Source organism: Bos indicus, chromosome 4 (assembly GCF_029378745.1).
Source record: "Bos indicus isolate NIAB-ARS_2022 breed Sahiwal x Tharparkar chromosome 4, NIAB-ARS_B.indTharparkar_mat_pri_1.0, whole genome shotgun sequence".
Classification (NCBI taxonomy): domain Eukaryota; kingdom Metazoa; phylum Chordata; class Mammalia; order Artiodactyla; family Bovidae; genus Bos; species Bos indicus.
In genome coordinates, this window is record NC_091763.1 from 25123781 (window position 1) to 25138903 (window position 15123).

Genomic DNA, 15123 nt, shown 5'->3' on the forward strand with positions numbered 1-15123 from the left:
GAAAAGTGAAGTGAAGTCGCTCAGTCGTGTCCGACTCTTCGAGACCCCATGGTCTGCAGCCTACCAGGCTCCTCCGTCCATGGATTTTCCAGGCAAGAGTACTGGAGTGGGGTAGCCATCCATAGAGCAGTGGTAATTACTGATTTAATGTAGTTTGATTAATTACACTGTTTTCTAAAAAATATTTTGAGTATTTTTAAGCAAAGTTGAGGGAAAAGTATATTTAATGATTTCCCATATAGTCCCTGCCCCACACATGCATAACATGTCCTATTATCAACTAACCACCTGCTGCTGCTGCTGCTGCTGCTACTAAGTCACTTCAGTTGTGTCCGAGTCTGTGTGACCCCATAGACAGCAGCCCACCAGGTTCCCCCATCCCTGGGATTCTCCAGGCAAGAACACTGGAGTGGGTTGCCATCTCCTTCTCCAATGCAGGAAAGTGAAAAGTGAAAGTGAAGTTGCGCAGTCATGTCCGACTCTGTGCAACCCCATGGACTGCAGCCTACCAGGTCCTCCGCCCATGGGATTTTCCAGGCAAGAGTACTGGAGTGGGGTGCCATTGCCTTCTCTGAACTAACCATCAGAGAATGGCAAATCTGTTACAGTTGATGAACCTACACGGACATAACAAAATCACCTGAAGTTCATAGTTTACATTAGTGGTTCACTGTTTTTGTTGTATCTTCCATGGTTCTATGGGTTTGAATAAATCTATGACATGTACAGGCTACAGTCCATGGGGTTGCAAAGAGACATGACCAAGCGACTAATGTACACACACACACAACATGTATCTATCAAAAAAAAAAAAATCACAGTGACTCTAATCAAAGAGAAATGTTCACTTCCCTTAGAATTTTAGACTTCTCTGAGCCCCCATTTTTCCCTTTGTCAGTGTTACTACTGCCATATGATTGCATGTGGCACTGAAATGCTTGTTGAGTAAGAGCAAAGAAGAAAGGGGAGATATCTTCACTCTCCAAATACTGAGAAATTCCTTTCCTACTTCTCTTTTCTCGGAGCTCTGTCAACTCTAACTGCCACTTCTGGATTTTGGGCTACCCTGGACCCAGATCAAGACACAGAAGACCATGACATAATTCACTGCCAGTTAGGCAGCACTTCAAATTCAGGTTTTATTCATTAACCCACCTTTACTATTTACTTTGAAGCCTGAAACAGCTGTTCTATGTATTCTGTCCAAGTTTTACAATGTTATTCAATAGGAGCAATAGAGGGGAGTGATCTTGCTCCATCTTATCCAGAACCAGAACCTTGCCTGCACTTTTCTTTCTCAATGGTATAAAAGTAACATTGCTTCTTACAAGCAATGCCACCTTAAACTCAATGAATCATGGTAGAAATGAAATACCTGGCCACATGCCTCCCTAATCTCATAACAAGACCACGTTCTGGGTGACAGCTGCTTAACAACATTGTCCACCTTATACCAAAATAGTAGAGACCATCTAAACCTTTAAACTTTGAAAGCAAAGTCACACTGTCTCTCACATGCATACTTAATTAGGCAAGAGTTAATAGTCTACAGCGGAACCCTAAATCAGATGCTTGTGGACATGTGTGCTCAGTGGCTCAGCTGGGTCTGATTCTTTGCAACCCCATGAAGTGTAGCCCATGAGGGTCTTCGTCCATGAAATTTTCCAGGCAACAATATTGGAGTGGGTTGCCATTTCCTACTCCAGGGGATCTTCCTGGGTTAGGAGACCTAGGGATCAAACCTGCATATCTTTTGTCTCCTGCAGTGGCATGCAGATTCTTTACCACTGAGTCACCTGGGGAGCCCAAATCAGATGCTTAGAGACTTAGAAAGTAATATAAAAATCTCAGCTGGGTCACTAGGTCACATGTAGTAGAGAAGACAATAGTGTCAATACCAAATCCAAGTAAGCATTAATCAAAGCCCATAATGATATAAGGGCTTCCCTGGTGGCTCAGACGGTAAAGAATTTGACTTCAACGCAGAAGACCTGGGTTCAACCCCTGGGTCAAGAAGATCCCCTGTAGAAGGGAATGGCTACCCACTCCAGGATTCTTGCCTGGAGAATCCCAAGGACAGAGGAGCCTGGAGGGCTACAGTCCATAGGGTCACAAAGACTCGGACACAATTGAGCAACTTTCACATTCACTTCACTTTCACTTCACATAATGATATAATATAGAGACAACAGCTCAGAAGGTCAGCTGTCTTTGTGCAGAACCCTACAATGCTACAGCTACATATCATTAATTCCAAGAGGAAGCAGTGAAAAAAGACATAAAGGTCTGTCCAGCAAAGGATCCTCCTCTGCCTCTGTTTATCTCTTTGCTTTCCCAGGAGTTGATAGTAGCAGAGAAGAACATTAACACATTTCCAACCCTCCACCCCGGAGAAGGCGATGGCACCCCACTCCAGTACTCTTGCCTGGAAAATCCCATGGACAGAGGAGCCTGGTGGGCTGCAGTCCATGGGGTCGCTAAGAGTAGGACACGACTGAGCAACTTCACTTTCCCTTTTCACTTTCACGCATTGGAGAAGGAAATGGCAACCCACTCCAGTATTCTTGCCTGGAGAATCCCAAGGACGGGGAAGCCTGGTGGGCTGCCACCTATGGGGTCACACAGAGTCGGACACAACTGAAGCGACTTAGCAGCAGCAGCAGCAGCAGCAACCCTCCACCCTGGGGGTGCATCAAAGGACTCCTAGCATGGTATCTGGAATTTACCCAATTCCAATTGATAAATGTATTTTTACCAATTTTGGGGCAATTGGGCAAATGTATTTTGCCCAATTTTTCAATGTTTCACAGCTTCATTTGTCAAACTCTTTTGAAATTCTCTCAAGTTTCAATCAAGTTGTAAGTACAGAGGAATATCTTCAAAGCTTTCAATCCACTAATTTAATGTGCTTTGAAAACTACAATTAGCCCCCTTTGGTTAGGATATATAGTTTTAACAAAATGTATTCATACACAATGTCTTTTCTAACTAAATTCCTATATAGGAGGCATAAAATATGAATCTCAAAGCTTACAAAGCTGGCCAAGATCTAATCTGTAGTATCAGTTCAGTTCAGTCACTCAGTCGTGTCCGACTCTTTGCGACCCCATGAATTGCAGCACACCAGGCCTCCCTGTCCATCACCAACTCCCAGAGTTTACCCAAACTCATGTCCATCAAGCTGGTGATGCCATCCAGCCATCTCATCCTCTGTCATCCCCTTCTCCTCCTGCCCCCAATCCCTCCCAGCATCAGGGTTTTTTCCAATGAGTCAACTCTTTACATGAGGTGGCCAAAGGATTGGAGTTTCAGCTTCAGCATCAGACCTTCCAATGAACACCCATGACTGATCTCCTTTAGGATGGACTGGTTGGATCTCCTTGCAGTCCAACGGACTCTCAAGAGTCTTCTCCAACACCACACTTCAAAAGCATCAATTCTTCGGCGCTCAGCTTTCTTCACAGTCCAACTCTCACATCCATACATGACCACTGGAAAAACCATAGCCTTGACTAGACGGACCTTTGTTGGCAAAGTAAGGTCTCTGCTTGTTAATGTACTCATCTTCTAAATATTCTTCTAACTGTTCTTGAGCACTAGAACTCTTGGTATATATAAAGTATCAGGTGTTCCTTGAAGGGTTAGAAAACAAGTGCAATTTGGAGACTTCATTCAAATTCATAAAACAGTAATACATAAAATCTTTAATATACACAGCTTCCTGCACTACTGTTATTGTTGTTCAGTCTCTGAGTCGTGTCCAACTCTTTTTGCGGCCCCACTGAATGTAGCCGGCCAGGCTCCTCTATCCATGGGATTTCCCATGCAAGAATATTGGAGTGGGTTGTCACTTCCTTCTCCAGGAAATCTTCCTGACCCAGGGATCAAAACTGCATCTCTTGCATTGGCAGGCAGATTCTTTACCACTGAGCCACCAATCCTGTTTACTGTATGAAAAACCCACTGACACATTCATAAAGAGTAAGGAATACCTAGACATATGTTTCCACTAATTAATCATGAATAGGCACTCATAAGTGGTCAGAATGGTGTTTGTATTTTACAAAAAAACTTCAAACACAGTGGTGAAGAGAGAATACTAAATTAGTTGTATAAGCAAGTAGACAAAAGATCCAGAAGTCAGTCTTCAATTTTCTTAGAAACATCTAACATGATGATTTCCATCAGGCTTTATCCAATACATTGACCTCTTCAGTCAAAATTTTAGTGTAAGAAAGAAAGAACTAAATCAAACCCAAAGAGAGTCATCTCCAAAAGATGTCAAGCCCTAATCCATTCAAAGTGAGGGCAGTCATTTTCTATTCTCCTGTTCAGTCCACTGAACCAAAAACCAATCTCAGAGGCTATTTTTGGTCTTATATGAAAAACTTTAAAGGAGTCCTAAACAGAATCACCGTTGCCAAGCAGTGAAACAGCCATGTCAGTTCCACCTGTACACTGATGCCGGAGGTTCCTCTGAACACCTTGCTAGAGGAAGTGTTTACAACAGTTAAGGGAGGAGGCAGGCAGCAAGGAGAAGCAGTCACCAAGTCATGACTACAGGACAAGTGGACAACAGGGACAGTAAATACGGACTGGCGAAGGAAAACACAGAGACCCACGCTGAAAGGTTGAAATGGGCTCCTCAAAGTCAGCTTTCTTGTCAACTGTGTATGTTTTACCTGGAGAACAATAGTATGTAGGCAGATTTTTTAAAAGACATTTTATATCAGATCTTAACCACATTTTTAAATGAGTCACTGAATTCAAATGAAGTTTCCTACCTTGCTTCTAAAAATAAAGAGCAGACGTGTGACATCTTATCTCTTGCACATTTTCACATGCAAGGATATTACTTTTTTCCAAGTAAATGATGCAATACTTTTCAAAGTATATATTCTTTCTTAATTAAGAGAAGTAAATCTAAAGGAAATGCAATTTTCTAAGGCTAGTGACTCATCAGGATATATATAAAATGCATTGTATTGTTAATTAAAACACAAATATCATGTTTTCATTTTTTATTACTTTTTTTCCTACCTACATCAGAGTTAAGCATAACTGCCTGGCTTTTGTCTGTTATCAAGTCTTATTTAGCTAGTCACTTAATACCTCATTGTGACCTTAGATTTTGAATATGCCAGATTTACTTGCTTATGCTTGAATAAGCCAGAGCTTGACTGTGAAGAAAGCTGAACACCTAGGAATTGATGCATTTGAACTATGGTGTTGGAGAAGACTCTTGAGAGTCCCTTGGACTGCAAGGAGATCCAACCAGTCCATTCAGAAGATCAGTCCTGGGTGTTCTTTGGAAGGAATGATGCTAAAGCTGAAACTCCAGTACTTTGGCCACCTCATGCGAAGAGTTAACTCATTGGAAAAGACTCTGATGCTGGGAGGGATTGGGGGCAGGAGGAGAAGGGGACGACAGAGGATGAGATGGTTGGATGGCATCACCGACTCGCTGGACATGAGTTTGAGTAAACTCCAGGAGTTGGTGATGGACAAGGAGGCCTGGCGTGCTGCAATTCATGGGGTTGCAAAGAGTCAGACATGACTGAGTGACTGAACTGAACTGAATAACAAATTAAGGAAATTATAAAGTTAAACAAAAAAGCAAACTTCACTTTCTCTAATCTCCACCCAAATATTAATTTTCCAACTTACATTTTTTCCAGTAAATTCAAAGGAAAACAAACTGCTATTAAATCATACTGCAGACTTCTTGTTCTTGCTAATTAAAGCTTGACGCCAATGCCCTTACAGATTCATGTAAGATACAGTCAGTACTATTCAAGACAGTAAGGAACAAACAGTGAATTATTTACAAAGTAGTTATGGTATTAATGTGAAAATTTGGAAATTTAAATACCATTGTCAAAAGCCAGACACATCAAAAATTACACTTTCCATGTAAATCTTAGTTGTCATTTTGCATTATCCAAAAAGCATGGTTAATAATAAAATGGCATCATCACTGACTATTTAGTGAGAAAAACCTGATGAGGATGTACCACAGATGTACAAAACTGAAGTACTTTGCAATCTGCTTGAAAAGACTTGAAAGTAACTATGTACTTGAAATGTCATTATTTTAAATGAAAATAATAAAGAATCACTTAAAAACAAAAACATTAGTTTCTCCATATAAAGCACACATATGACACTATGCGTTTTCCTAAGCTCAGTAACACTGAATCAGTTTTATTCACATGTAATTTGATTCTATATCTTTCAGCACCAGAGCCAACTTAAAAGTATATTTAGCTACTTTCAATCAGTTCAGTTCAGTCGCTCAGTCATGTCCGACTCTTTGCGACCCCATGAATCGCAGCACGCCAGGCTTCCCTGTCCATCACCAAATCCCAGAGTTCACTCAGACTCACGTCCATCGAGGCAGTGATGCCATCCAGCCTTCTCATTCTCTGTCGTCCCTTTCTCCTCTTGCCCCCAGTCCCTCCCAGCATCAGACTCTTTTCCAATGAGTCAACTCTGCGCATGAGGTGGCCAAAGGATTGGAATTTCAGCTTTAGCATCATTCCTTCCAAAGAAATCCCAGGGCTGATCTCCTTCAGAATGGACTGGTTGGATCTCCTTGCAGTCCAAGGGACTCTCAAGAGTCTTCTCCAACACCACAGTTCAAAAGCATCAATTCTTCGACGCTCAGCCTCCTTCACAGTCCAAATCTCACATCCATACATGACCACAGGAAAAACCAGAGCCTTGACTAGACGGACCACTGTTAGCAAAGTAATGTCTCTGCTTTTGAATATGCTATCTAGGTTGGTCATAACTTTCCTTCCAAGGAGTAAGCGTCTTTTAATTTCATGGCTGCAGTCACCATCTGCAGTGATTTGGGAGCCCAAAAAAATAAAGTCTGACTCTGTTTCCACTGTTTCCCCATCTATTTCCCACGAATTTTGATGGGACCGGATGCCATGATCTTCGTTTTCTGAATGTTGAGCTTTAAGCCAACTTTTTCACTCTCCTCTTTCACTTTCATCAAGAGGCTTTTTAGGTCCTCTTCACTTTCTGCCATAAGGGTGATGTTATCTGCATATATGAGGTTATTGATATTTCTCCCAGCAATCTTGATTCTAGTTTGTGCTTCTTCCAGCCCAGCGTTTCTCATGATGTACTCTGCATATAAGTTAAATAAGCAGGGTGACAATATACAGCCTTGACGTACTCCTTTTCCTATTTGGAACCAGTCTGTTGTTCCATGTCCAGTTCTAACTGTTGCTTCCTGACCTGCATACAGATTTCTCAAGAGGCAGATCAGGTGGTCTGATATTCCCATCTCTTTCAGAATTTTCCACAGTTTCTTGTGATCCACACAGTCAAAGGCTTTGGCATTGTCAATAAAGCAGAAATAGATGTTTTTCTGGAACTCTCTTGCTTTTTCCATGATCCAGTGGATGTTCTAAGTACAAAAGAGTTCAATTTCTTGCCAGCTTGTATGATTTCTTTAAAAAACTGTATGAAACATAAAAAAGCAGGCATATGGGGATTTGTAGCTGATTGTGCATAAATACTTGACATTGAAAGAAATCACCTGGATCAATGATATTAAAAATAAAAATCTATTTTCAGAATAAAGTCTAAATTTCTGAATGAAAAGGAGATACTGTAATTCCAAAAAATCAAGTTCCTTTCAAATACAGTGCTTAGCAAATTGAAAGCATTATATAACTTGGAAAAGATGTGAATTTTATAGATATTAATATTAATGTTCATAAAAATATGAATATTACTATTTAAAGTAATATTAACTAAAGTCCATTAAAAATTAAATGATTATCAATTTTACCTATTCTTTCCACTTTTATATAAAACACCATAAGGCCTCTTTATAGCACTAGCTTATTTGGGTTTATATAATCATAATCAGGAGAGAACAAAACACAATTATTTTTAAAATACTCCAGCCACAAAATTAAAAAATATTAAAAGATGAGATCAAGGATGATGGTAGAAAATAAATGCAATATTTTAGTTAGAAATCCCTTGCTGCTAAGTCACTTCAGTCGTGTCCGACTCTGTGCGACCCCATAGATGGCAGCCCACCAGGCTCCCCCGTCCCCAGGATTCTCTAGGCAAGAACACTGGAGTGGGTTGCCATTTCCTTCTCCAATGCATCAAAGTGAAAAGTGAAAGGGAAGTTGCTGAGTCGTGTCCGACTCTTCACGACCCCATGGACTGCAGCCCACCAGGCTCCTCCATCCATGGGATTTTCCAGGCAAGAGTACTGGAGTGGGGTGCCACTGGGGCTTTCCATCCTAGAAAATTTTAGCATATTGAAACTTTTACCATGATATGGTCAGTCTATTCAATCAAATTTAGGTTTGGGACTATTTGACTGATATATGCAAATGTAGATAAAGTATGTTACTGCTGTAATCACTTTAATAGTCTGAGTAGGTCTGAGCAGGTAGAGCAGGTTTGGGTGGGCTCAGCCAGCTTGTGTGACAAAAGTACAATATCTCTTTAAATGGCTGTTTAGAAACTTATCAGTCAATCTACCTATTAACCACATTAATCCCTAGGAAAGTTTATATTTTAAATTTCACACACAATAGAACCCTAAGAGAGTTAAAATTAAAGAACAATGACCAAATCCAATTCTATACCTCAGAAGGAGTATCAAAAATGCTTTGCTTTGAATAAAAGTAAATTTGTGATTCACTATACATTTTTCAATGCTATGTTGTCAAAGACTGTAAAAGAAATGTGAGAGTACTACTTATATATGTTTCTTATTATTGAACAGTTCACTATAAATGGAAATCCATATAAATACACTGATGGTAAAATAAATTAAGCTTAAAAAAAAAACTTCTCTAATAACATAAAATAAGTCAGATTCTGAGACTTGCTATAAATCACAATTTGAAGATTTCAGTAAATCTCTAAATTATCTGTTTACATACAGACAGATTAATTTCTCTGAGCATTGTCATTCAATTGTTAAGTCGGGTCTGACTCTTTGTGGCTCCATGGACTGCAGCATGCCAGGCTTCCCTGTCCTTCACTATCTCCCTGAGTTTGCTCAAACTCATGTCCATTGAGTCAATGATGCCATCCAACCATCTCATCCTCTGTCATCCCCTTCTCCTACCCTCAATTTTTCCCAAGATTAGGGTCTTTTCCAATGAATCGGCTCTTTGCATCAGGTGGCCAAAGTATTGAAGCTTCAGCATCAGTCCTTCCAATGAATATTCAGGGTTGATTTCCTTTAGGATAGGCTAGTGTGATCCCCTTGCTGTCCAAGGGACTCTCAAGAGTCTTCTTCAACACCACAATTCAAAATCATCAATTCTTTGGTGCTCAGCTTTCTTTATGGTCAAACTTTCACATTGATACATGGCTACTGGAAAAACCATAGCTTTGACTAGACAGATCTTTGTCAGTAAGGTGATGTCTCTGTTTTTGAATATGCTGTCTAGGTTTGTCATAGCTTTCCTTCCAAGAAGTAAGTGTCTTTTAATTTCATGGCTGCAGTCACTATCTTCAGTGATTTTGGAGCCCAAGAAAATAAAATCTGTCAGTGCTTCCACTTTTCCCCCTTCTATTTGCATGAAGTATTGGCCACCTGATGCAAAGAGCTGACTTATTTGAAAAGACCCTGATGCTGGGAAAGATTGAGGGCAGGAGGAGAAGGGGACGACAGAGGATGAGATGGTTGGATGGCATCACCAACTCAATGGACATGGGTTTGGGTGGACTCCGGAAGCTGGTGACAGACAGGGAGGCCTGGCGTGCTGTGGTTCATGAGATCGCAAAGAGTCGGACATGACCGAGCAACCGAACTGAACTGAACTGAACTGATGGGGCCAGATGCCATGATCTTAGTTTTTGAATGTTGAGTTTTAAGTCAGCTTTTTCACTCTCCTCTTTCACCCTCATCAAGAGGCTCTTTAGTTCTTCCTCACTTCTACCATTAAGGTGGTATTATCTGCATATCTGACATTATGGATATTTCTCCCTGCAATCTTGATTCCTGCTTGTGATTCATCCAGCCTGGCATTTTGCATGGTGTACTCTAAATATAAGTTAAATAAGCAGGGTGATAATATATAGCCTTAACGTACTCCCTTCCGAATTCTGAACCAGTCCATCATTCCATGTCTGGTTCTAACTGTTGCTTTATGACCGCATACAGGTTTCTCAGGAGACAAGTAAGGTGGAAAAGTAGAATACTAGAACATGTTAACTAAATAAAACAATTTCTCTCTGCAAACAATTTCCAAAACTAAAGCCCCTGTGATTATACTTAAAATGTAGGCTTTTACATGATAAAGCCTACTCTTGACATTAATAATATATAGGCAAAGTATTGAAATGTGTAGAATCCTCACTGAACCATTTACTAACTTCTTGCAAAATAGATCAGTTCCATTTTACCTAGGTACTAGAGATAAGACTTTGCAAAGAAACCAAACTAAGTTTTTAATTTCCTTCTGTTGAGAACATAACCAACTACATCATGGTTTAGGCATCTTCTCCAGAGTCATGTTTATACATTGCCTGACTCATATGTAAATATGTGTCAACATTTTGATTTATAGCTATAGATCATCTGTTTGCATACACACAGATGCCCAAATCATTATATTAATAGTTTGAAACACAATACTGTCAAAGCACAAAAAAATATAAAGATAAAATACAAATACAGAATGTCACACACAGAGAAGAGATTTCAGTTTTCTGAATGTGAAGCCAGATGATTGCTGAACAGGCTTTGCATAAAATAAGATTTTTAAAAAAATGTTGCATTCACAATTCCCACTCAGTGTTTTTTTTTTTTTTTTCAACTTCAATCAAGGTCACATCTCAGTCAGTATCTGAGTACATCATTCTGTCCTTAATCTAGTTTTGAAGGAGTAAATTACAAACAGATTGTAAAGTACCACACTTGCTTCAGTCCTGGGGGCGGGCCCCTCTGATTTTGGCTAGGACCATATACACACATACACAGCAGCAACAACAGTGCTGTCCAGAGACAACTGATGGTCACATCGGGGGAAGGGAGGGAGGGCAGAGTGCCGCCAGCACCTATTAAGTAGAGATCATGCAACTACTATGATGCCAAACACAGTTCCCTGAACAAAGAAGGACCCGGCCCAAGATACCAATAATGCCAAGGTTCAGAAATTGTGATGGAAACTGTGGAGGCTGCAAAAATACAGAATGAACACATCTCGTGCATCATCATTTCATTCCTAGCACAGTGTCAAGCACATTTAATAAATATTTATTGATTATGAAATAAACCACTTCTGTGCAGTTGAGCTACGAGAGATTAAAAAAATGAGACAAGGATTATTATATATATAATACCTAAAATCACAAAGCAAAATCAAAGTCATTGTCAAAACTAAAAGGAACTAAAGACCATTCAGACCAATTTCTCTTTTTCAGAAAAAATTTTTTCAGGCAAAAGATGCTGTCTAATGTAACGTGTTGGCAAGTGTTGAGAGGAAATAGTTTTCTGAATAAAAACAAAATACATTTACAAATCAAAATGTCAGTTTTCACTTCTAAAATGTCAATGTCACCTACTTTTTTCAGATTAATAAAATATTTCCTTCATAAAAGTTAAACCAATGTAACATAAAGCATGTATGATAGTCGCTCAGTCATGTCCGACTCTGCGACCCCACGGACTGCCACCCGCCAGACTCCTCTGTCTATGGAATTCTCCAGGCAAGAATACTGGGGAGGGTTGTCATTTCCTTCTCCAGGGGATCTTCCCAACCCAGGGACTGAACCCAGGTCTCCCACATCGCAGGCAGATTCTTTACTGTTTGATTACCAGGGAAGCCCCAACATAAGTCATAATAAGTGATATTTCAAAGCAGGAAATAAAATAAAGGTAATTATTTTTCAAAAAACCCAAATCACAGACCTCCCTGGTCTACAAGATTTATACTTCTGAGAAGTCAGGGCTTTAAAATGTCATGAGAAATTCTGAACTGGCTTACGGTTTTGAAACACAGGAACTGACAGTCACAAAGCCAAACATACCCTTAATAATCGATTCAGCTGCATACAGATCTCGTTTGTAGGTCACCTAGAGGACAGATAAACTTCATTAGATTTAACAGAGAAGAAAGGAATGTTAAAGCAATAAAATAATGCCCCCAAGGAAATTCTTGATTTTGGAGAAACCATAAACACACAACACTGACAAGTTTTAAATTATAACAACATCAGTTTATTCAGAAAAAAATATATTTTACTTCTACAAATGCTTGAAAATCTGTTTTTAAATCTTTGAGTAAATTGTTGTGTGGCAGTTGTTACCAAAGTCTTATTAATATAAACATCATATCAAAGAAAATGTGGTAGCATTTACATACAAGTATTAGAATTATTATTTAATGGGTTTTTTGTGGGAGGAAATAAGGATAAGAATATATTTGAAAATTACCAAATTGCATGTTCAGTTGAAATGAGATGATTCTCAAAGACCAGTTCACAGTGAGGGTCTTCTGAATTGAGTTTATCTGTGTACCCTCAGATAAGGCTCACCTTTTTAATATTTTTACTAATGCATGACTGACAGACAGCCTGGAGGCTACCATCATGAATGTCAGAACAATCGTGATCTTTGCTTAAGAACATACAGCCTCTTTGCGATTATAACCTGTTCCTTGTTATATAACCTGCCACGGTCCTACAGCAGATAGTTCTCAGACCACACGCAGTGAGCTCAGGTACAGAACATGTCAGATGCATTGCACTGTAGAACTGCTTTTCCTTCACCACAGAACTCAAGAAGAGAGTAAATAATAAAATCTATTAGTAAGTACTCTAAGGTCTTAGGAGCTTATCATTCAAGCGCTCAGATGATTATGATGCCAGTGTCTCAAAACCCGCTTTGAGAAATAATTAATACCTTTCCATATCAATAATTTGGACAATTTTTCTCCAGATTATCTCCGAACTAAACTTGTCCAAAAACTGTTCAGCTAAGTGGTTCACGGCACTTCCACCCAAACAGGTTTCCCTGCTATGCCTAGATCCCGGCAGGTAAACCACCCTGGCCCAAAATCTATATCTTACAACTCAGAACTAATGTAGTAGCTGACTTGTATGACAAATGGAACTTTCCTCAAGCAGTCAACCAATCTATTAAAATCAAGTATGACATTGTTAAATTATCCCTAAAACAAGCAATGCCAACAAAAACCAGTACTACAGTTACTGATCCAAAATATAGCTGTATCATCTGGGGGGAAAAAAAAGTAGTAAACAGACACTTAAAGCTTCAGACTGCATTTTACCAAATGAAAGACTGCATTGATCTCATTCGCTCATGTAATAAATATATCTCAAATACCGCCACATCATAGGTCCTGTTCTAACGGCTGCAATAGAGCAATGAACACAGTGAGCAAAACTCAACCTGCAGAATCAACGTTTTAGAGATACACTTCTCTTAGAAGAAGTGAATAAAATATATTTGTTTCCATGAAAACCCAAAGTTAACTAGACAGCTGAAATCAGCACTCAATATTTGCAATTAGGATGAGAAAAGGCTTTTATTCCCTTTAACTGTCTGCTATGTAAGGTAAACTCAAAACAGTAATTAACGGAAAGATGCCTAATTACTATAGCTGATTTTTCATTCCTTCCCGCTTTCTTTGAGGAATATAACTGCATTCCAAATTTACACAGAATAATTGTGAAAGTGCTTTATTCTTTTTTCAAATAAATCTATCTTAACAATGGGGTTTTTTAAATAAAGAAAATTTGGTCTCAAATACTAAAATGACTTTTCTAGCATACTTGCAAAACAACGCTTATGCATTGAAATCAGCCTTAAGAATAAAATCTATGTATTACTACCCAAAGGTCCTTGGGTACTACACTAATATTCAAAAAGAAACTATATAACGAAAGACAGTTAACGTTTTTTTTTGTTGTTGTTTTTTTTTTTTTTGGCTGCACTGCAAGGCTTGCAGGATCTTAGTTCCTCAATTAGGGATTGAACCTGCACCCTCAGCAGTGAAAGTGGTGTGGAGTCCTAACCACAAGACTGCCAGCAAATTCCCCTAAAATATGAATTTTTTTTTTTTTGGTCTACATTTTCCTATTGGCTATCAGCTCAGTTGCTCAGTCATGTCCAATTCTTTGCAACCCCAGGGACTGCAGCACACCAGGCTTCCCTGTCCATCACCAACTCCCAGAGCTTGCTCAAACTCAGGTCCACTCAATCAGTGATGCCATCCAACCATCTCATGATCTGTCACCCCCTCCTCCTTCGGCCCTCAGTCTTCCCCATCATCAGGGTCATTTCTAATGAGTCACTTCTAGTGGGGAGCGGGACACAATTCAACCCCCAGCACCACATGTGAAATGACTCAGCAAGGGAATGAAGAGAAGCACTTGGGAAGGCCAGCTTCCACTCAGCGCACTGACATTTGTCGCACATACAACGGAAGCAAGCTCCAAGGTGTGAGGACTAAAACCGTGCTCTGTGTTGCTGGTGGAAGCAGTGAAATTTGAGATTTAATGCAAAAGACACTGAAGTATATCTATGGAGTTCAAGTGGAAAATTCAAAGAGCTTTCTTTCTACCTGAAGACCTGAGGGTGCTTCACACATTTAAAGAAGGCTCAGAATACCCATGAGAAACAGATAATAACACAGCCCCCTCAAAAAAAAATAAGCAAAGAGGCCAGAGGGTGTTGACATGTTAGTAGCAATAAATGTCTTGAGGTTTCATTTATTTATTTTTAACATAGCCTGTAAATTAAGTTTAGCAGATCTGTAGTGATGTGAGTCAGAGAAGGCAATGGCACCCCACTCCAGCAGTCTTGCCTGGAAAATCCCATGGATGGAGGAGCCTGGTAGGCTGCAGTCCATGGGGTTGCTAAGAGTCAGACACAACTGAGCGACTTCACTTTCACTTTCATGCACTGGAGAAGGAAATGGCAGCCCACTCCAGTGTTCTTGTCTGGAGAATCCCAGGGACGGGGGAGCCTGGTGGGCTGCCGTCCATGGGGTCGCACAGAGTCGGACACGACTGAAGTGACTTAGCATAGCATAGTGATGTGAGTTAGGATCTTTCACAAAACACCTAATTGGTAATTACCCTAATCCTCCCAATGAA

The 15123-nt window shown here is 39.8% G+C and overlaps 1 protein-coding gene across 9 annotated transcripts in view; it reads right to left on the reverse strand.

Annotated features, from left to right (window-relative positions):
• Positions 1-15123, reverse strand: part of CRPPA (CDP-L-ribitol pyrophosphorylase A) — a 377884-nt gene that overhangs the window by 252929 nt on the left and 109832 nt on the right. For all 9 annotated transcript variants that reach the window (XR_011566187.1, XM_070787554.1, XM_070787553.1 and 6 more), the window contains exon 5: positions 12031-12076. Coding sequence is in view for 8 of the 9 variants with exons in the window: in XM_070787554.1 (XP_070643655.1) it covers positions 12031-12076 (46 nt within the window). In the remaining variant the exon portion in view is untranslated. The remainder of the gene's footprint in view (positions 1-12030; positions 12077-15123) is intronic.